The sequence below is a fragment of the Scophthalmus maximus genome, chromosome 4, assembly GCF_022379125.1.
Source record: "Scophthalmus maximus strain ysfricsl-2021 chromosome 4, ASM2237912v1, whole genome shotgun sequence".
Lineage (NCBI taxonomy): Eukaryota > Metazoa > Chordata > Actinopteri > Pleuronectiformes > Scophthalmidae > Scophthalmus > Scophthalmus maximus.
Genome location: NC_061518.1, coordinates 8,001,023 through 8,022,499, shown reverse-complemented (window position 1 = coordinate 8,022,499; position 21,477 = coordinate 8,001,023). Strand labels below are relative to the sequence as shown.

The 21,477-nt window shown below is 44.5% G+C and overlaps 1 protein-coding gene across 7 annotated transcripts in view; it reads left to right on the top strand.

Moving 5' to 3' along the window:
- Positions 1-21,477, top strand: part of dmxl2 (Dmx-like 2) — a 35,628-nt gene that overhangs the window by 6,001 nt on the left and 8,150 nt on the right. For 2 of the 7 annotated variants that reach the window (XM_047331435.1, XM_035627468.2), the window contains exons 2-42: positions 836-961; positions 1,201-1,272; positions 1,400-1,478; positions 1,693-1,837; positions 2,645-2,711; positions 2,810-2,982; positions 3,577-3,757; positions 3,897-4,077; positions 4,299-4,517; positions 4,615-4,886; positions 5,385-5,654; positions 5,806-6,035; positions 6,204-6,406; positions 6,823-6,944; positions 7,359-7,448; positions 7,559-7,664; positions 7,743-7,862; positions 8,019-8,246; positions 8,366-8,652; positions 9,157-9,329; positions 9,434-10,085; positions 10,347-10,676; positions 10,760-10,879; positions 11,207-11,342; positions 12,934-13,044; positions 13,217-13,386; positions 13,835-13,932; positions 14,046-14,211; positions 14,762-15,026; positions 15,185-15,387; positions 15,558-15,965; positions 16,365-16,547; positions 16,665-16,961; positions 17,046-17,237; positions 17,356-17,432; positions 17,805-17,935; positions 18,441-18,686; positions 19,007-19,192; positions 20,687-20,877; positions 21,009-21,142; positions 21,250-21,335. In XM_047331435.1, the coding sequence (XP_047187391.1) occupies positions 836-961; positions 1,201-1,272; positions 1,400-1,478; positions 1,693-1,837; positions 2,645-2,711; positions 2,810-2,982; positions 3,577-3,757; positions 3,897-4,077; positions 4,299-4,517; positions 4,615-4,886; positions 5,385-5,654; positions 5,806-6,035; positions 6,204-6,406; positions 6,823-6,944; positions 7,359-7,448; positions 7,559-7,664; positions 7,743-7,862; positions 8,019-8,246; positions 8,366-8,652; positions 9,157-9,329; positions 9,434-10,085; positions 10,347-10,676; positions 10,760-10,879; positions 11,207-11,342; positions 12,934-13,044; positions 13,217-13,386; positions 13,835-13,932; positions 14,046-14,211; positions 14,762-15,026; positions 15,185-15,387; positions 15,558-15,965; positions 16,365-16,547; positions 16,665-16,961; positions 17,046-17,237; positions 17,356-17,432; positions 17,805-17,935; positions 18,441-18,686; positions 19,007-19,192; positions 20,687-20,877; positions 21,009-21,142; positions 21,250-21,335 (7,726 nt within the window). Of the gene's footprint in view, positions 1-835; positions 962-1,200; positions 1,273-1,399; positions 1,479-1,692; positions 1,838-2,644; positions 2,712-2,809; positions 2,983-3,576; positions 3,758-3,896; positions 4,078-4,298; positions 4,518-4,614; positions 4,887-5,384; positions 5,655-5,805; positions 6,036-6,200; positions 6,407-6,822; positions 6,945-7,358; positions 7,449-7,558; positions 7,665-7,742; positions 7,863-8,018; positions 8,247-8,365; positions 8,653-9,156; positions 9,330-9,433; positions 10,086-10,346; positions 10,677-10,759; positions 10,880-11,206; positions 11,343-12,933; positions 13,045-13,216; positions 13,387-13,834; positions 13,933-14,045; positions 14,212-14,761; positions 15,027-15,184; positions 15,388-15,557; positions 15,966-16,364; positions 16,548-16,664; positions 16,962-17,045; positions 17,238-17,355; positions 17,433-17,804; positions 17,936-18,440; positions 18,687-19,006; positions 19,193-20,686; positions 20,878-21,008; positions 21,143-21,249; positions 21,336-21,477 lie in introns of all 7 variants that reach the window. The other 5 variants (XM_047331432.1, XM_047331430.1, XM_047331431.1 and 2 more) reach the window with 4 other exon arrangements.

The window sequence follows — 21,477 nt, the reverse complement described above, 5'->3', positions numbered from 1 at the left end:
GTAGTAATAATGGAGCACAGACCACATCTCCCCCACTTCTATTCCTACCTGTCTCTCAAATATTATGTCATGGTTTTTGAAGTATAATCCGATGACAGTCTTCACTATAACTCAATCCCCACCTGTCACCTGTAATGTTGTCCTGTCGTGTGACCCAGTGGTTCCCAGCCTCTCCTCCTATTCTCCTGAATAATGAAAGACACAAGCCGTCATCCTGACTGTACTGTTGATTCGACACCAGCTTGCCTGGCTCGCTGTCATCGCTGCCATTCTGCACATGGTTGCTTACTGCCAGAAACCACCATTGTATCAATTTACCATCCTTGTCCATAATCCAAATCTTTACACACAGGTCTGCCCCATTGAGTGTGGGTACTAAACACGTGCAGTTGATGTGTACTTATTGAACATAAGTAGATTCTATTTTTTTCATGCACAGGCTCTGTGAACCAGCATCTTCTGTTGGTCATATTGTTCTATTATGTGGTTTAAGTGCTAGTATTTCCACAACAACCTGCCAATGCAATATCTCACTCTGCTAATGCAATATTCATATTGGTGCTATTGAATGCTATGATGCTCTGCTTCTAGTTATTTATATCACATTATACTGTGTATCCAATTAAATTGTTAATTTTGAAATATAAACATGTAAGAAACTATTTGAAATATGAAGTTATATCACAAATTTTGAAATCAAAAATGCAGTTTGCATTGATATTCACCAATTTTCAGTTGTTTGGTTTAATTTGCTGACTGTGGCTCAATTTGCTTTGGTTCCTAATCATGTGCAATTGTTTTTGTCAATGCATTTTTTCTTCATTCTTTTTTTCAGGCCTATGGCTCCGGTTGTGATGTTGTGATCTTGGCTAGTGACTTTGAGTGTGTGCAGATTATCCCTGGAGCTCAGAATGGAAACATACAGGTGGGCTGTGTGGAGTGCTCCCACCAGCTTGGCAGGGTAAGGGTTGAAATCACACTCACTCTCACTTTGCATTTTACATTTTTTTTACCATGAAGCAATTAGATACAATCAGTTACTTTAGAGTGTTTGCTCCAGTCTCGTACGGCCATGCTCTCCTCTGCTGTCCTGCTTTCCAACACCACTGCCCACTTACCCCGCTGCGGTGGGAATGACTGTGCAGAAGCACTGATGGGGTGAGTAATGTTTTGATGATGAACACAGCTCTTTATTTTTAGATTGCTGCATCCTATGGAAACACAGTCTGCATCTTTGAACCACTTTCCACCAACCCAAACAAACGGCATAAGGTGAGCACGAATGTCAGTCTTTTAGTCATTCTGTATGTGGTGTTTTAAATCAATTACCACGTGACTTTAATCCCACTCGTGTGCCAGTAACATTGCATGGTTTGTGTTGCTCTTCTGTCACTAACAGCAGCTTAACTATCAATGGCAAAAGACAGGACAGTTTTTCCTCGATGCCATCACCTACAACCTGGCCTGGGACCCACAAGGTACGCCTGTGCCTTCTGTGTTAAACTGATTCTGCCGACTGTTTGTCTAAATCAATCCAATCAATCCTACCCATTGCTCCCACTCACAGCCCCCATTTGGTTTGTCTGGAATGATGTGCATTATGTAAGAGTCACTGTGTACATGTGGCTCTCTGTGCTGTAGTAGTCGGTGTGGGACGTGAGGTGTGTAAGGTAGCTGCTTTTGTGTCCTCAGGGAACCGTATCCTAGCAGCAACTGAGCGACTCCAGCTGTGGGCTCCTCCGCTGGCAGATGCCCTGATAGAGGAGGAGGATGGACAGTTGACTGAGGACAAGCCCCACCCTGTCCTCAATGACTGGAACTGTGTCTGGCAGTGCAAGTGCGTTTTTTGCTTTTGCGCACACTGTAAAAGCATCAGACAGGATTGCTGCTCAATGTTTTGTGCATTAGATAGCAACAGAATCAAGATTCAAAGATAATTTACTCAAGAGCCAAGTACTGTTATAAAGACAGACTGTTTGCTTTTGAAGTAGATGGTCCCTTATGTAAATATCCTGACAACTTGCTCACCAGTAGATTGATCAGACCTGTGTGTCCTCATTTTTTTCATTCCTTCCTCTCAACTCTTGTTCTGTTGGAGTCAAACATAATTTTATGAAAGAAAACAAACAAAACCTAGCCTGTCCTTGTAGATATAAAAGCTAAGTGTCAGTTGTGTGACTGAATATTGATTTTCAGGATCTTTGATGGAACGGTCTAGTTCTGGGTTCTGCTTTTTTTCTTCTTCTTTGGCTAGTTGGAAGTGAAACAGGAGCTATATGTCTGTTTTTTCTGATAGCTGACTTTTTTTCTCCTTCTACTGCAGTAAAGATTTAGTCCCTACTGATTATCCAAACGAATCTGCACACAACCTTACTTGAAATGTTTACATACATTGTTGTAAGCCACTCGTTTGAGTCCGTGGCCTGTGCCTAGAGCTTTGTAAACAGACATAGTCATGTTATACCCTATTAGTTATTGTCATCCACTAGAATGGGGAAGTGCAGTCTCTGAAATTACCAGCAGTAGGTCGGGCACATAGTACACACGCATACAGCTGACACGAGAACCGCTGTATTTTTCCATGAGTTTCCTTTGGAGAAGTGAATATTGCTGATATCATTGTTTATGCTCGTGTTTCTCTTAGAACGGCTGCATCTGTTCACATTGCGAAGTGGTCTCCTGATGGGGAGTACATTGCAACAGTTGGGAAGGTATAGGATTCATGCAACAAATTGTCGAACATCTTCTGTAATTGTGAGGCCTGTGCTAATGCTCGTTCATGATGTATGCTGTGTGTTTGCGTACGCAGGATGACTGTTTACTTAAGGTGTGGTATCCCACCACGGGCTGGCGTTCTGCAGTGGTGGTGCACGACCCCTTCGACAAAAAGCATCCTCCTGTTCACTTCTCCTTTGTTTACCTGGCCCATCCTCGCTCGGTCACTGGTATGTCCTGGAGGAAGACCAGCAAGTACATGCCTAAGTAAGAAAACACACACACACACACACACACACACACACACACACACACACACACACACACACACATTCACACACATTCACACTGTCAGGAAGTCAAGTAGCGTGTGTCTTTTAGCTCTTTCTTGTACAAGTTTGTTGTAAAGCATGGCTTAATTTTCTTAATTTGTGGAAATTAAAATATTATCCCCCCTTTGAGTCCTGTGCTAATGAACAGGAGCTCTGTTTCTTAATTTTTATTTAGTTTGACCAGCAAAACCATTTAAACGTTTTTTCCACCGTGATTATGTGCTCTCATACACTGAGAATCCAAAAAAAATGTTACATTTTATTCCTCCCACTTCCACTCCTACCTAATAGGTTTTCTTTATACAGTATAATTCATTGCATGGTAAGATGGCGTAAAAAAAATGTTACATAATACTTCTCACACTGTCCAACAAGTCATACCCTGCCATGTCTATTAAGAATTACATGGACACTGAACTTAATATATTTGTAGTGAATCTGTAGTGTATTTTATAAATTATAGTAATAAAAAAATAAAATGAAAGTCATTACTCATCATGTAAAACATGATTCTCCTGCTGCTTCCTAGGGGTTCGGTTTGCAACGTGTTGCTGACCTCCTGCGAGGACGGTGTGTGTAGGTTGTGGTCGGAGACCCTGCTACCAGAAGACAGTCTGCTTGGGGGACAGATCTCTGAGAACACACATTCCTTCAGTTCAAGCCTGCCAGGCCTGGCTGGCAATAAGGACAAGATCCAGCATGCGTTGGAGGTGCACTTACTTACTCAGTCAGATCTCTCCAGAAAAGAAAATCATAAAATAAAATGTCAAAGAAAAAGAAAGCTGCTTCTGATCAGTAATAACAAAAAAAATGTTCTCTGTGCTTTATCGTCATGCTCTGCTTGATTAGTCAATCCACCACCTGAAGCATCTGCGCCGTGGCCGGCGGCGGTCCTCTGCTCTGGTGGCCCACAGTGAGCTGCTGCCCTCTCAGCTCGGCACACAGGACACACATACTCACCGCCACATCGCCCATCATGCCAATGCCCTGTGTCACTTCCATATCTCAGCCAGTATCAACCCCAACACAGGTAGGGGCTACAGATCCTGTATATTGATCATTTTAAAATTCACATGATTATCATCGTTTTACAGTGTCATCCTTATTAGAGAACTTAATTTATTAAATGGCTTCACATCAGTAAGTAATGTAATTAAATGCAGCTGTCTGAAAAATATTGTAATTGCCCTTTTCCCCACCACTTTTATCCATGTATCCTTTCCTCCTCCTACCTCCGTCTTCCTCCGTCAGATATTCCAACAGTGCTGGCTGACTCTGCAGTGTTCAACCCAGACGATGGCAGTGGTGGCGGGGGCTTTGTGGTTCACTGGCTCAACAATAAGGACCTTAGCTTCACCTCTTCAATGGACCTCTTTATGTTGCAGCTCCGTAAGTTCTCTGAACAGCAGCTGGACCAGACTGCCGAGGACCCCCTGGACCCTGAGGGATCCCACATGAAGTTTGACTTTGGTATGACCGACAATCTGGCCTCATTCCTTAAAACACATCAGTTTAAAAACAACATCATGTGTTTAAAAAAATACCATTGTTTTTTTGCCCTCTCTAGACCTGGACGACATATCTGACAAAGCTTCTTCAGAGCATGGTGAAGAGGGGGAGCCGGGGGAGCAGGGAAGCACCAAGGCATCCTCCCCGGGATCCAGCTCCAGCATGCCTTTGCCCTCCATGTTGCTGGAGAGGAAGATGGAGACTCTGACCACAGAGTGGAACAAGAGCCCAGACATGTTGTTCACCATTCATCCCACTGATGGATCTTTTCTGGTTTGGCACGTGAAGTACCTGGACGAATTCAACCAGGGCATCTTCAGACAGGTTCAGGTGAGCAGAAAAATACTTATACAAAAAAACCAAAAACTTTTAAGATCCTGCTTTTAATTTCCACAAATAAGTAAGAAACCTATTTCCTTCTCAGTGCTGCTTTAAATTCAGTATTGAATTGCTCATGCACACACATTGGTAGCATTGTAGCTGTTAAAATAAAATGTGAGGTGACTCAGCACTTCTCCAGCCATATATAAGACTTATAAAAGTTTAAGTGGAAGAGTGTTACTGAGGAAAGACACAATTTAATTTTGGCCTGTAATGCAGTTGCTCAAAGAATTACCATTAATTAATGGCGGGCAATATGAGCTACTGCAGACAATGTTTTTTATTGTCACAGGTTAGGGCAATGGCTAGCACCATTGATGAACAGAGGGGGTTTTGATGAACTAGAGAGCTGACATTGCTCATTATGTCTCTATAGATCTGAAGGACTGTTGAGAACATGTGTCTGTGTTCCTAGTGGTTATTATCTCCTTCCAACTCTCCCATTAGGTGTCCTTCTCTTCCCGTATTCCAGTGGCATTTCCTACGGGTGATGCCAACTCACTGAGTAAAAACATCCTGATGTACGCCTGTACATTGACTGAGGGTGAGAGTGCCGGTGGAGGGGAGCAGGGCAGGGTGGTCCAACGTGTCGCCCACTCTGCTTCCACCTCGGCCAGCCTGTGTTCACCCGCCTTGGCCCCCCCTCTCAACCCTCGCCCTGGTATCAGTCCTGCTGTCATGATGGTCTCCAAGCATGTCGATGGATCTCTCAACCAGGTAAAAGATTGTCAGAAACAGTTTGCCGGGAATGTTGACCATGGTGTTCAAGAAAATTTGAATGAATGGATTGTGTTGTAAAATGTAAGGTTGTGTGTATCCAGAAGTCCCAGCCCCTCACTTAACTTTCCCTGGTACCTTCTGTCTGCAGTGGGCAGTGACGTTTGCCGAGCGCTCTGCCTTCTCAAACGTATTGACCGTATCTCACAAGTTCCGGTACTGTGGCCACCGCTTCCATCTGAATGACCAAGCCTGTCACACAGTGCTGCCACTGCTGCTGACCTCCTCTCATCACAATGCCCTGCTCACACCTCCATCAGCTCCTGGCAGCCTGGAGGGAGAGCAGCCTCCTACCTTTCCCGTACCAAAGGGACTTCCCAGGTATAGAAACACATACAGCTACAGTTTCATGAGAGGCCAGAGACTGCCTACTAGTTTGTATCTGTATGTTTTTACAGTACACAATGTAAGAAGGAGATGAGAAGAAAGAATATGGTTGAAATGCCACAGATGAGCATGTACATGTATGTGTTACTTGTGCTTTAGCAGGAAGCAGCTTCGTAATGCAGCTACAAGGACCTTCCACGACCCCAACGCCATCTACAGTGAGCTGATCTTGTGGAGGGTGGATCACATTGGACCCTTGTCCTGCACCGGAGGGGTCTCCGAACTGGCCCGCATCAACTCTCTGCACACCTCTGCTTTCAGCAATGTTGCTTGGCTGCCTACACTAGTACCCAGCTCTGTGCTTGGTAAACACACCATACATTTTTAATAGGGATGTAAATTTCAACCTCAATGTGCTGTGTCTCCAACACTCTGAAGTCTTAAAGTGAAGCCAGATTTGCACTAAAAAAGTACTAAGTCCACGCTTAATGTTGCCTACCAAAATGTAAAACTTTTTTCATGACTGACTTGGAAAGTAACAAAATATATTTTCCAATTAAACTTGCAACAACCAGGATCTAGTTTCTGTAGATCCTGGTTTTCTGTTGCCTGAGAAAGGAACTTAATTATTTAGGAAATATCTCTCAAGTTTAAAATCTCTTTTTTAAGACACATGCCTCGGGATTTGATTCTTCAACTTTCTGTGAAAACCCAAAACAGTGATTAATACATTCTTTGGCACTGCAGGACTTTCCTACAAACTTTGTGTTGTGTCCCTCAGGAACTTATTGTAACAGCGCCAGCGCCTGCTTCGTTGCATCAGATGGCAAAAACCTGCGTCTCTATCAAGCTGTGGTGGATGCCAGAAAACTGCTGGATGAGCTGTCAGACCCTGAAACATCTGTGAGTGGACACAAAAATTGTTATTTTTTTGCTCACTGGGATGTGTTAATATCTTTAATGTCTCTGTTTAGTGGATTTTATGTATCCGATTCTTACACATAAAGTCTTGAAACTAAAGGCCTTTAAGGAACATGAATGGTGTTCAAAGCAAAGATGAGTGTACATCAACCATGAAACGTCACAAATCTAATACAACCACATTGATCAAACTCACAATAACTTTAATACACTCTACACAGGCACACAGATCTCATATGCATGGAAATGTGGCTATGTTCGACATAAACATACACATTTCTCTCTCTCTTGCTGCAGAACAACCACCTTAACCTTATCTTTCAAAACATAATCTGCAGTATTGTTTCACCACACTAGTATGGATACGTTACCATTTCCATACGTGTCTCTGTTTAGAAACTGGTGGGCGAAGTTTTTAACATCGTCAGCCAGCAGTCCACTGCCAGACCTGGCTGTATCATAGAGCTGGACGTCATCACAAACCAGGTACGGAGCTGCTCTGTGGGTTTTTTTAGATGCAACTCAGCTTTAAATCCTGAAACCTTCTGATCAGTTAACATAGTGACCTGTTTGATGATGTGTCCATGTGCATCCAGTGTGGCGCCAACACCCAGTTGCTGCATGTCTTCCAAGAGGACTTCATTCTAGGTTACAAACCTCAGAAGGAGCCGGAAGCATACACACCGGCCTTTCCATCTGAAGGTAAAGCACATTGTTGAATTAAAACTCTGCATACATTAGTGTGTGTGAAAGATAATAATGTCATTTTACTTAATCCAGACTATCAACCTGCGCCGTTCTCTGAGAAGTTCTTCTTGGTGGTGATAGAGAAGGATCTCAACAGGAACTCTGTCCTGCAGATGTGGCACCTGCACCTCAAGTCTGTGCAGGCCTGTGTTGGTAAGTGTAGGGTCAACATAGCTGAATAGTCATTGCCTTACTTGGAAGTGTTCAGGATGTTATTAAATATGAAAACATGCATTGTAAACCAGTTTTGTCCAGCTGCCTCTACTGAGGGTTAGACTGTCTATAATAGTCCTGTGTCTCCCTGTACAGATGAACCAAGGCCAGATTATAGCTTCCAGAGTCAGCTAATGGTTCCCAATCAAGTTGCGAATGCCGACTCATCTCCTGAGACCTCTCCTATCAGACCCCTGCCTCGGTCAGCCTCCACAGCCAACTTGCAATCAGCCAGCAAACTCATCCTCAGCTCCAAGCTTGTGTACAGCAAGCGGCTCGACCTGCCCCACGGGGTGGAAGTGACCAGGGCCACCCCTTCTGCAGGTTGGGATGGGCACACAGTTGTCACACATATGACCCACACCATTCTGTTGTTACCAAATGAAAGAGAAATCGCAGAACGTGTTTTTCTCAGTTTTGGTTCTGCCTTCTCTTGCTGTCAGGTCATCTAAGTTCCTCCTCCATCTACCCTGTGTGCCTGGCACCGTACCTGATTGTTACTACCTGCTCTGATTCTCGCGTGCGGTTCTGGCGATGTGCTGTGGAGGGCGATGATGGGTATTGTGAGAATGAGCGCGACAACCGGGCATATCGCTGGGAGCCTTGGGCCCTGATGAATGAGGAGATGGACAACAACAGTGCTGTGTCCGTGTCAGGGCGGCCTGTAGCTGTGTCCTGCTCCTACATCGGCAGACTGGCTGTGGCCTTTAAACAGCCACGGCAAGGACAGGTAGGAAATTAGAGTTTGGCTTTTTTTAGGCATTTTCTTTGAATTGTATTATAAAATCTGTAGCAATGTGGGGATTATTTAAGTGTGGCAATTACCTTGGGGTGGACAATTCCAATAGATATGTAAATGCAGTGAATGAAGTGAGTGTTGCCTTGACTGTGCGATAATATATAGCAATTCCATATATCACCCTCAAGAGAGTGGTGAGGTAGGAACTGAATTAGATAAACATATGCATTATTCACATTCTACATTGCAGTGTGTTTAGAATCTGTGTAAACAGTCATTAGCCTTTAGTGAAAAAGGAAGTGATGAAACCTGATTATCTGAGGATCTATGTCCATTTCCGTATCTATTATTCATTTGAATTATGTGGGATGAGGTTTATGCAGAGCAGTCTGGGTTTTCAGAGCCCACATTGCCTGGTTGACTGTTTCACAGTGTCTACAGTATCAGATTTGACATATTCCAGGAGATTACACTAAGTGCTCCTCTTGTCCTCAGCTGCAGGGTTCTGGAAAAGACTTTTCTATGCATGTGTCAATCTATGAGTGTGAGTCCACCGGTGGATCTGAGTGGGTTTTAGAGCAAACTCTCCACCTGGACGAGTTCACCAGACCCTCGTCAACCCTGGATCCAAGAGTCAGTGTGGACTCCAACCTCTTTGTCTACAGCAGGTCAGGGGAAACACAGCTTAAGTGTTTGTGTCATGTTCTCTCTGCAACTGTACTTTTACCACTTTGAATGTCTCATGAGTTAATAATGATATTTTCCATTCCAGGTCTGACCTGTACATGAGCAGAGACCATAGCTCCCCCAACATAAAGCACTACGTGCATCTGGACTGGCTGTCCAAGGAGGATGGATCTCACATCCTCACTGTGGGCGTTGGATCCAACATTCTCATGTATGGACGGATCTCTGGCATGGTCAATGAGCCGACTAGCAGCAAAGAGGGGGTGGCTGTCATCACCCTTCCTCTAGGGGGCAGTATCAAACAGGGCATCCGCTCACGCTGGATCCTGCTTCGGTCTGTGGACCTCCTGTCCTCAGTGGATGGCACACCGTCTCTGCCGGTCTCCCTGTCCTGGGTACGGGACGGCATCCTGGTGGTCGGCATGGACTGCGAAATGCATGTGTATGCCCAGTGGCATCAAGACAAGAAGCCTGGTGAGGGCGAGGAGGGCAACCTATCATCGGCAGACATTGCTGGAGTTCAAACCGCAGGTTCCTCGTCAGTCTTTGAAGGGCGAGCCAGGTCCAAGAGTGTGTTTGAAGGGAGCGCTGCAGTGGATGAGGCCCTTCGTGCTCCTGCGGGACTTCAGGAAGGGGGACTGTTTGAGGCAGCTCACTCTCTGTCCCCAACTCTACCACAGTACCATCCCACCCAGCTGCTAGAACTCATGGACCTGGGCAAGGTTCGCCGTGCCAAGGTGAGTCTGAGTCTGCCACATTCAGTGACTCCAAAGTATGCAAAGTGATTATGTAACGCTCTCATTTTTTTATTTAGAAATAGTAAAAATGATTAAAACCTCTAGTAAACTAGATGCATGAGGCCCTGCTTTTCTGGACTAGACTAACCAAAAAGACAGAAGCCCCAAAACACTGTCTAATAGATCATTTTGGACATGTGACGATCTATCTCATTTAATCTGCTTTGTTGTAAACACCGTCCATTGCTCTTCTCTATACAGGCCATCCTCGCTCACCTGGTAAAGTGTATTGCCGGGGAAGTTGCCGTGGTGAGGGATGTTGAGGCGGGTGAGGGCGGCGCAAGGAGACATCTGTCCCGAACCATCAGCGTGACTGGCAGCACAGCAAAAGACACCATTGTGGCAGGCCGTGACGGAGGCAGGGACTACACGGAGATCAACTCAATCCCTCCTCTGCCCCTGTACGCGCTTATGTTGGCTGATCTGGACACCTCGTACAAGGGGGCAGAAGAGGCTGCAAAAGGAAATAAGGTGGCTGACGGCGAGGGATCCCAGAACCTCACAGAAGACCAGTACGCGGACCTTTTCCAGGTACGTTACTAAGAGAGCTGTGATTTCTGTTGTTAAAGGTGTTGTCCACTGAAATGTGAAACTCTTTCTTTTTGTGGTAACAGGTGCAAGCAGTTACCACAGATGACTTTGTCAACTTCGCCACCGACAAACCAGAGAAGAAGTCTCGAGTTATAAACCTTTCTCAATATGGACCTACCTACTTTGGACCAGAGCATGCCCAGGTATTGCTTTATTTTCCCATTTCCAATTAAAATAAAAAATGGAAATTGGAATGTCCATGTGGGCTCCCTAAAAAAATAATAAAAAAATAGATGTCCTTTCCATTCTTCAGTTTTATTGGAATTATGTGAGTGATGATATCGTAATACTTTGCTTATCAGCAGCTAAGAATCAAAATATATGAGAGAAATATTCTGTCAGTGAGGAAGTATCTACTGTTTAAAAATAGGGTAATCATCAGGTATCATTGCATGCCTTTCAGCCTGTTGCTCCGAGTTTCCTCGTTGCTCGCTTTCTACTTACAGTACCGTCTTCACTTTTGTGTCCAGGTATTGTCCAGTCACCTTATGCACTCCAGTTTACCAGGGCTGACCAGACTAGAGCAGATGTTCTTGGTGGCCTTGGCCGATACTGTTGCAACCACCAGTGCTGAGGTCACCAGTTCCGCCGATCAACAGTACACAGGTCAGTCAGTACATCTGCTGGTTGTAATCGCACTTGTGATATGTACTGAAGATTAATAACATAGAAGATATTTGTACCAATGTTTACTGAGGTCAAAGACTGTTGTGTCTGTGTTTCTTGGACAGGCGTCATTAGCACATTAAAATATGATATCGAACCACAATAAACACACCCTACCTTATATCGTAACACAGCACTGAAATAGGTTTAATGATCAAATGCTTGATTGTCTTCACAATTTTCAGTATATCATACATATTTCCATCTAACAAAATAGTTCAGTTTCTCGGGTGTTTTATTTGGCAGCTGATCTTTTTTTTCTATTATTTTTTTTTTACATTTTAGTTTTATCTATGTTGCCCTTTTTTCAAGTGTGGATTTTTAGCTCAAATCAACGTGGCAGTCACCCGTGGCAACCCAAGCATTTACATTTTTGGTTGTGACCTTGATTTATTCAAGTTCTTTCATGTATGAGAATCCTCCTCTGCGAAGTGCCGGACCTGACACTGACCAGCTCCAGGGTCTTTAGTCTTTGGCCACATCCACATTACTATGTATCACTGCTGCTACGTTTACACCTGCCGTCCACATTACTCCGGAGTTTCCGAGCACCTAAAACTGAGAAGTTTGGAAATGCTGCTCGACCTAAGTAGTCATCCGCATTCACTTTCTGATTTTTTAATCAGTCACGACTCAACTTCCAGTGGTGAAAGAAAAACGTTGTAAACACTATTATTGTCAGTAACAATTCCACCAGAAAAAAAAAAAATCCCTTGTCCTACTCTTCAATATTGTTCTTTGTCATTTGTAGTTTTTTCTGTAAGTGAACAACTCTGCCATAAGCGACTAATAGGTAGACACACTGCTTTGTGTTTACAGCGGCACGCATGTGTACTGTGTGTGAATGGTCATGTGACATGATTTTAGGCGTGTTGGTCTGGACAAGGATTTAACACCAATACAGAGCTAAATCGCTTTTGTCTTCATACGCTGTTTTAATATGAAAAGGTGGTAGTATGGATGTAGCCTTTATCTCTGATCCTCCAGGGGGGAAAGATAATTCTTTGTAGGATGAATTAAATATTGTCTTATTACTTATGTACAGCAAGATACAAGATGGAGTCATACCAGCAGAATGGGCTTGTATTGTTATTTGGCATGTTGCCCCCCCCTTGGTGTCTACCACTTCATTAACTGTTACCCTTGGTTAGAGATAATATTGTATTTCAGCTGACAAAAGGTTATAGACAAACTAAAAAACTATGTTCCTGGGTTAATCTCCAGCCATCAAACATTTATGAACATAAACAACAGTGCTTATGCTGTTCCTTTTGAACTGCCCTTTTTTCCATTATCTTTTCTTCTTTCTTCAATTTTCCATCCTTTTTATTTAGTCTTTTGAGAAGAAGACATTAGCAGGTTGTTCCAGGGCTAAGTAAGCACAGGGAGGGTAAGAAGGTTCAGGGACAGAGACAGTCTCACTCTGACAGGATTCAATGAACTCAAGTGATACAGGAGTTGTAAAGGTCTATGCTCTCTGGCATTTTACAGTGACAGACCTGACACTTCCCTGGTGTTGTGTTTTGTACAGGTGGTGAGGCTCTCGATGAGTGTGGCCTGCGGTACCTGCTGGCCATGCGTCTTCACACTTGCCTGCTCACCTCTCTGCCCCCTTTGTACCGCATGCAGCTACTCCACCAGGGTAAAACACGCTGCTCATTTTACTGCTGTTGTGACACATATATTATTTATGTCTCCTTTTCTTTGTGTGACAATATTGCCACTACACAATCAGATCTTGCGATTATGAGTTGTAGATTTTTGAACTTCAGATATCTCATTTTCCCCTCTACCCCTGTCGGTTGCCCTGCCAGGCCTATCAACATGCCACTTTGCATGGGCCTTCCACTCAGAAGCGGAGGAAGAGCAGCTGAACATGATCCCAGCCATGCAGAGAGGCGACCCTCAGTGGTCTGAGCTAAGAGCTGTTGGAGTGGGCTGGTGGATACGGAACATCAACACTCTGCGGAAAATGGTCGAGAAGGTACCGGAACAAATTCAGACATATTAATACAAGGTGCATTTAAAAAAAATAACACCCGGTGATGCTAGAAAAAGATGATCATTCATGTCAGGTGTTCCTGTCAGTTGTAAATCTTTTGTTGCTCAACCTGCGCTGTCTGCAGGATTCAAAGTCAGTGGGGCATTTATTGTATCTGGAGACATTCATCTTCTCTGTACTAGCTAGCTAAAATGTATTTCCCACAATGAAGATTACATTTGTACAGTATATGATTGTTAAGCAGCTATTCTAAAAAGAAAGAGAAAACAATAAAAGTTAATGCACAAAGGTCTTTAACAGTAGCTAAATAAAGATTTGTGATTCACAGTTAGAGCTTTGATATTTTATTTCTTGAGGTGCACTGAACATGATTCCAGACAATAACTGAAAACTGAAGTGACTGATTTAATTACTTTGTGTGTGTTATCAGTTAGCTAAAGCTGCCTTCCAGAGACACAACGACCCTTTAGATGCTGCACTGTTCTACTTGGCCATGAAGAAGAAAGCTGTCCTGTGGGGGCTCTTCAGGTAGGACTGTCTGTCACCGAACACATGATTACTTGTGAGTTATGTTTGATACCAGTGAAGACTCCTAACAAAACCTTGATGGGATTCTGAGCTGTGTGGTTCCCTTTGCTCAGGTCTCAGCACGAGGAGAAGATGACTCAGTTCTTCAAGAACAACTTCAGCGAAGACCGCTGGCGAAAGGCAGCTCTGAAAAATGCTTTCTCGTTGCTGGGAAAGCAGCGCTTTGAACAGTCCGCTGCCTTCTTTCTATTGGCTGGATCACTCAAAGACGCAATAGAGGTGGGAAGAACACACACACACACACACACACACACACACACACACACACACAATCACAAACACACACACAATCATCTGTACTTTCAGACACACACATGATACACAGACACTGATCATTTTTGAATGGGCTCGAACTCCATTTCCATTTCGCTCACTGTGTAAACAAGCTGAAAAACAAAACAGAGAGCGAAAGGTTTGTCTGAATGGGACAGCAAAATCACTACATCAATAACAGTGCAGATATCTGTTCTTAAGAGAGCTGTTTATCCTGCAGCCTTTTAATCACATGAGAGAAGTCTAAATTACACTGATAACATGCACAAAAAGCCTGCACGGTTTCCCTTGGCCTGAGGTTTCCATATCACACAGTCAAAATACGCAGATAGTCAAAAAAGGATACATGGAAACATGAGTTTTGTAAGCGTCGGTTACATTATTTGGTAGCTGTGAAAATTGCTACCTTAAGATTATTCAGATTTCTCTACTTAAATGTGTACTTACATTTCTTGTTTAATCTGCAGTTTTAACCCAGTCTCACCTCGTTGTGCAGGTGCTGATGGAGAAGATGGAGGATCTCCAGTTAGCCATGATAGTAGCAAGGTTGTATGAGGCTGACTTTGAGAATTCCTCCACTTGCCAAGGCCTCCTTCATGAGAAGGTGCTGGGCTGTAACAGGGATGGAAGTGGCTACCACTGTTCCAGACTGCACCCCGACCCATTCCTCCGCAGCATAGCCTACTGGATTATGAAGGATTACACCCGAGCCCTGGACACACTGTTGGAGCGAATCCCCAAAGAGGATGATGAGAATCCTGGTCAGTTGCCTGCAGACCTTTCAGTCATAAATCAATGATCAGAGGATTTGGACAAGAGCCACGAAACCTGTTTTCTGTGATCATTATTTGCATTGTATGCAATCTTAAAGGCTTCTCCTTTTTCCTCTCCCTTTTCTTCACCCCCCCCCCTGTGTTAGATGAGATGGTTAAATCCTGCAACCCTGTGGTGTTTAGTTTCTATAACTACCTGAGGACACACCCTTTGATCATCCGTCGCCACTTTGCAAATCCAGAGGGCACAGCAACAACCGTGGGCCTCACTTCTGAAAAGAGCAGCGCAGTTGAGATCAACCTTATAGAGAGAAAACTGTTCTTCACTACAGCAAATGCACACTTCAAGGTGGGCTCATCAGCAATGCGACCACTCACTTCAATGCTAGTTTTTTTAATCTGCCCCTCTCACTACAGTTGTTTGTCTGATAAAATGTTAATTACAAAATCCAACACGCAAAGTGTCTATATTCTCTAGGAAGTGTTTATTGGCTTTAATGGTATCTACATCTTCTGTAGGTGGGCTGCCCAGTTCTGGCTCTGGAAGTGCTATCCAAGATTCCCAAAGTTACCAAAAAATGTAGCTCCTCACCTCTCAGCAAAGCGTCATCCAAGGCCAACTTAAATTCAACCCAGCCCCTGGAAAATGGCACCCAGGGAGGTGTGGACTGGGGCTCACCAGCACCCCCTTCCCAAACCTGGGGAGGAAATGATGGTGGAGGTGGGTTGGACTGGAGCCAACCTGTGGTGAAGGTTGAGGAAGACGATCTGAAGCTGGACTGGGGAGATGACAAAGAACATGATGAAGATGAGGAGGATGATGATGATGATGATGATGGTCTGACAATGAAGAAACCAGAGCCTGACAACAAAACAGACGGGGGCTCAGGCATTGGCGGGCCTGGACTCCAAAGAGTGGAATCACAGGTAGGAATGTTGTACTAGAATCCATTATAACAATTACAAATACGGGAACGATAACGTTATTACACATGCATGACACATTGAAAATGTCCCTTTTTTAAAACTGACAGTTTTTTTCTGTCCTTTTGCAAAGTCTGGTATTACTATATAAACTTAAAACTGTCTCTCCTAATCCTCGAAAAGAAAACAGTCTGTTGTTGTGATTTCATGTGAAGAAAAAACCCTGGACTAGGACAGTTCCTGTAATGAGTTATGTGGTATAAGCTGCTTTCAGACATGCACTGAAGTGGGGCTACGCAAATAATGATCCAGACTTTTCCCTTGTAGAATCTCCAGTAAATGTCCGAGTGACCAGTAAGAAAGGCTAAATGCTTTGCTTTACCTCCCTCTCATATGTTTCAGGGTGAGTCAGAGGTGGATGTGATAGCCGAGCAGCTGAAGTTCCGTGCCTGTTTGAAAATCCTGATGACAGAGCTGCGTACACTGGCCACAGGCTTTGAGGTGGATGGAGGGAAGCTCCGCTTTCAGCTCTACAACTGGCTGGAGAAGGAAATCGCAGGCATGCATAAGATCTGCAACTACAAGGTACACTTATATATAATATTAAAAAGCCATCTTTTCGATTTATATTCCTTTACGCTGTGCAAGGTTTTAGTAGGGTCTTATTCCAAGGGGTTGACCTTAAATATTGTCAACACAAAGGTGGAGGGGAAGGAGGAAGATTCAGAGGTGGAGCGGAGGGGAGAGCGTACAGCATCGGTGGACATACCAGATGAGGCCCTGGAGCAGACAGAGGCTGGGGCCTACGAGCGTCACCAGATGGAGCGACGTCGTCTTCAGGCCAAGCAGCAGCACTCAGAGAGACGCAAGGCGTGGCTGAGGAAGAACCAGGCCCTGCTGAGGGTGTTTCTGTCCTACTGCAGCCTCCATGGAGCCAAGGGAGGGGGAGTCACCTCTGTTCGCATGGAGCTTCTGTTCCTTCTGCAGGAGAGCCAGCAGGTCCACATGCACACCGACACAGGATCCATCAAAAATCAATCTCTGCTCAGCAAAATCAAATTCACATTCTCTTGTTTCACGTAGGAGACCACGGTGAAACAGCTGCAGTCTCCCCTCCCTCTGCCTACGACGCTGCCTCTGCTATCAGCTTGCATCGCGCCCACCAAGACGGTCATAGCAAATCCCGTTCTCCACCTCAGCAACCACATTCACGACATCCTCCACACCATCACCTACATGGAGGCCACTCCACATCCTCACATCATGGATGATCGGGTCAGAACTCAAGTTATAATCTAATTTCGTGTATATTTAATCGTACAACATTTTCACAGCCATCTGATGTTTCCTTTTGGTGCTGAATAATGAAATGTGTCTGTTTTTCCCCCCTCAGGTCAATACTCTACACACTCTAGCAGCTTCTCTGTCTGCTTGCATCTATCAAGCACTGTGTGACAGCCATAGCTACAGGTAACTGTGCCTCAGTGCAGAGCCACAGGTTAGACAGTCTCTGCATGATTTTAATTGCACACATTGAAATGAAAATGTTTTACAGCACCATAGATGCTTTTTTTTGGGTGTTGTTGGTTTCACTATTGCGTTCCCAAAGTTCACTCACTGCTATATTCACTCAAAGACAAAATAGGTGTTAGTTAAACTAGTAGTTTTGGAAATTTGCTTGATGCTAAGCTCGTCTAAACCACACTCTGACTCCAGCACAGAAAAGAGAAGTTTATTTATCTTCTCGTTTCATTCTAGGAAATAAAATGTTTTGGTAAAATGTTGTCATTGGTTTTGTGTGGTTGAGACTCCTGGTTTACCTCTCTGTTGTTGGCTTTGCAGCACCCAGACAGAGGCCAACCAGTTTACAGGTATGGTGTACCAGGGCCTGTTACTCAGTGAGAGGAAACGACTCCGCACGGAAAGCATTGAAGAACATGTAACTCCCAACTCCGCTCCTGCACAATGGCCAGGTAACAAGTCCCTTGCTTCACCTACCACTGGGTGAAATTAGTTAAACTCTATACTAGAGGCAGAGAATTAAAAAAAAATTTAGTTTTTTTAGTTGTTTTTTTTAAAGAACAACTTTATTATCAGGTTTTGCTTATTAGTGGCACATTTCTCTCAAAAAATAGTTTTAATGAGATTGAAATTGTGAGAGATTATATTCCTCACAGAACGCATGGAGAAATGTGTGAAAGCATCAAAGACATGATTGAGTGTATGAAAAGCAGCGGATGAGGTAGAGCAGAGCAAAGCAGGGCAGTCTGTGTTTATGCAGCGAGGCAGATGGTGTTCTATAATAGGAGCTTCATGGCCTCTGGGAAGGAAACGGAAAGGCAGAGACTGATCACGCCATCGTGAACGCCAAAAGAAAAGAAAAGAAGGGTGTTCTGTATTGTGTAGAGATTGTGTTTTTGTATGTCACTAGAAGTTATTTTTGTAAATTACCAGTCAATCTGTGTCCTCTCTCTGCAGGTGTGTCGTCCCTGATCTCTCTGTTGACGTCTGCCAGGGAGGAGGACCAGCCAAGGCTCAACGTGCTGCTGTGTGAAGCGGTCGTGGCTGTTTATCTTGCGCTGCTCATTCATGGCCTGGGCACTCAAAGCAGCAATGAACTCTTCCGCCTGGCTGCACACCCGCTCAACAACCGCATGTGGGCCGCTGTCTTTGGAGGAGGGGCCAAACTCGTTGTTAAGCCAAAGAGGCCTGAGGCCCCACCAGGTAAAATTATCATTTTGCAGTTATCTACTTATACCTTTATTTCCATCATGTCACTGTTGTTTGAAGTCCTCTCCACGGTCTACATTATCTGTCCTTATCCCTTTATTCTGCTCTTCCTGTTACCTCCCTCTCCTCCATTTGTTGGCTTTCTACAACCTGACTTCTCTCTGATCTGATGAATCTGAGGCAATGCTTCCATCCCTCTTGGTCTATCCAAATGATTAAACCGATATTCACCTAGTCCTGTCCTGTTCATGCTCCTGAGATGCTGCTGCTGTTTTAGATTCCTGTGTTAGTTTGCCCTCTACCCTGTGTCCCAGTGCCAGCTGATTTTGAGGCAGCCAGGCCAGAGGAGTCTCAAGAAGAGACAGGAAGACCTGAGCAGAGCAGCCTCACCCCAAACCCCACTCCCATCCCCACTGACACCCAGCGCCCCAAACGACCCCTTCCTCCCTTTTCGAGGGCGGAGGGGTTGGGCACTGTGGCACAAGCAACTAAGGCCAGCTGTGAGTAACTGGGCTGGTGGATTGCAGTGCTGGTTTGCAGGATTGCAGTGCATGGTAAATGTACAGGTTTGCGTTGTTGCAAATGCTTGACGTAGCCCTCTCTCTTTTGTGCAGCTGCTACTGAATGCCCATTACAAACAACAAAGCCCACTAGTGCTATGAAGACAGTCATCTGTGTTCAGTGTTATGATAAGGCAACAGCTGCGTGTGCGCGTGCGCGTGTGAGTGTATTGCATTGCATGTATATGTTGTAATGTCCCCTATGCTCATGTCACTGTCATTTCTGCTGTACCACTGAAGCAACTGCTGGGCCTAGCAAAGATTGTTCAGAGGTGAAGGCTGAGCAACCCCCAAAGAATAAATGTGAAACAGAGACTAAACCAGGTACACCCTGAGAAGTTATTAAACTCCTGATCTGTAGAGCTGCAACTGCGTAACTAGTTCTGTTTTTGTCAAGTAGTTTGTAGAAGAGGAAATAGCTACATTCTAGATAGATCGTAGCTCCTGTGTGACTCGTTTTAGCTTTTTCCCCCCCAGATTTTTAGATTTGTAGAAATATCTGTTGACTGAACCCGACACTGCTCATCCATATTGGTTAGGCCAGAGCAAACCTGTGCTCACATTGTATTTGTGGGGGAGGAAGATATGAGCTGGCATTTAGACTCTATATCACAGTAGAGTCAGATTGCTCTCGGCTAAGCCAAGAGCCTTTTGCAGAGGTGGATGAGAGGAGGAGGTGGGGTTTCTTAAATGCCAGCCTGTTGATTGGAGTTAAGACTCTACCCTTTGATCGCTGCTACTGCTGCACACTTACATGCATGTCACGAACAGACAGTCATACACGTGTTTAGCATATTGATGCCTCCCTGTCATGTTCCAATTAACAACCATTTTTAAACATTCACCAATCTCATCACGTTTGCCTCTTTCAAGGGCTGTGGATACTAGAAATAAAAAATGCTTAGCACACAACTGCTCAACAACTTCACCATTGTTTGAAGCATTTTCTGTGTATCAAATATTTACTGATTCAATTATGCAATGGTCTTTGTAGTGTGTGTGTGCGCGTGTATGTTTGTGTCCACTCTGGTTTGTGTCTTGTCTTGTTCTGTCTGGTGCGATGCCAGAGATAGTCACCCAGGATGATGGTGCAGGCTTGTGCACAGCCTAGTGAGTCTTGCCCTGTGCCTACATCCAAAATGGTTGTATTTGTGCATTTGCATCTCCTCTCTTCCAAGTGTATTGATATTTTTTCATGTGCTGACTTATTAAAGTTATATTGCGGCCGCAAGAAGTTTTTTCCCCCAACTATCATGGATGTACAGTGTACTGTGCTCTGTGTAGGAGTGTGAATGCAGGTCACTTCCTTCCGATCTACTTCTTGACCTTCCTAAAGTGACGTTGAGTCTGAGGTCATCCTCTGCTGCAAATTGACCTGATCAGAGTTCACTGTGTTTGAAAGGTACTATCTCTTCATTCTTCTCCTTCATCCAGTGGCTCCCCCCCAGCCCCCAGCAGAGGACGTGGACCGATACAGGCGCAGGTTCAACATGAGGATGCTCGTTCCTGGACGCCCCGTGAAGGAGACACCAGTCAACCCACCTCCAGTGCCCGCGGAAAGACCCGCATACCGGGAGAAGTTCATTCCCCCAGAGCTGAGCATGTGGGACTACTTTGTGGCCAAGGTAAGAAGTTGAACGCGACCCCAGCGACCCCCTGTGGAAGTGACTGATGACATCTCTGGTTTACTGGTTTATAATCTTCTGGCCTTTTTAAGTCGATTTCTCTCTCTCTATCATTATTTCCTCCCTCTCAGCCCTTCCTGCCGCTGTCGGACAGCAACGCTCTGTGTGACTCAGACGAGAGCGGCGCAGAGGATGACGAAGATGATGATGACGCCTTCCTTTCTGACACACAGATAAACGAGCACTCTGACCCCAACTCCTACAGGTAGAACCCAGCCTTTGTCCTTTTTTAATATATATATATCATCCAGTTTTGGAACCTGTGATGTTAATCTTCATGCATTTCTGTTTTTCTGCCTGTGTGATGCATAGCTGGACTCTGATCCGCCTGGTCATGGTGAAACTGGCTCATCACAATGTCAAAAACTTCCTCCCTCTCACCGGCCTCGACTTCACAGGTACCACTCACCTCATCATTGAGCCTAAGCAGCTTCTTAAATCAAATAGACAGTAGGATTTATTCTAAATGAAGATATTTTTGTATATTTTGAGAATAATTTGCTAAATATACATTGGAGGTACTACTGTATATATTCATGT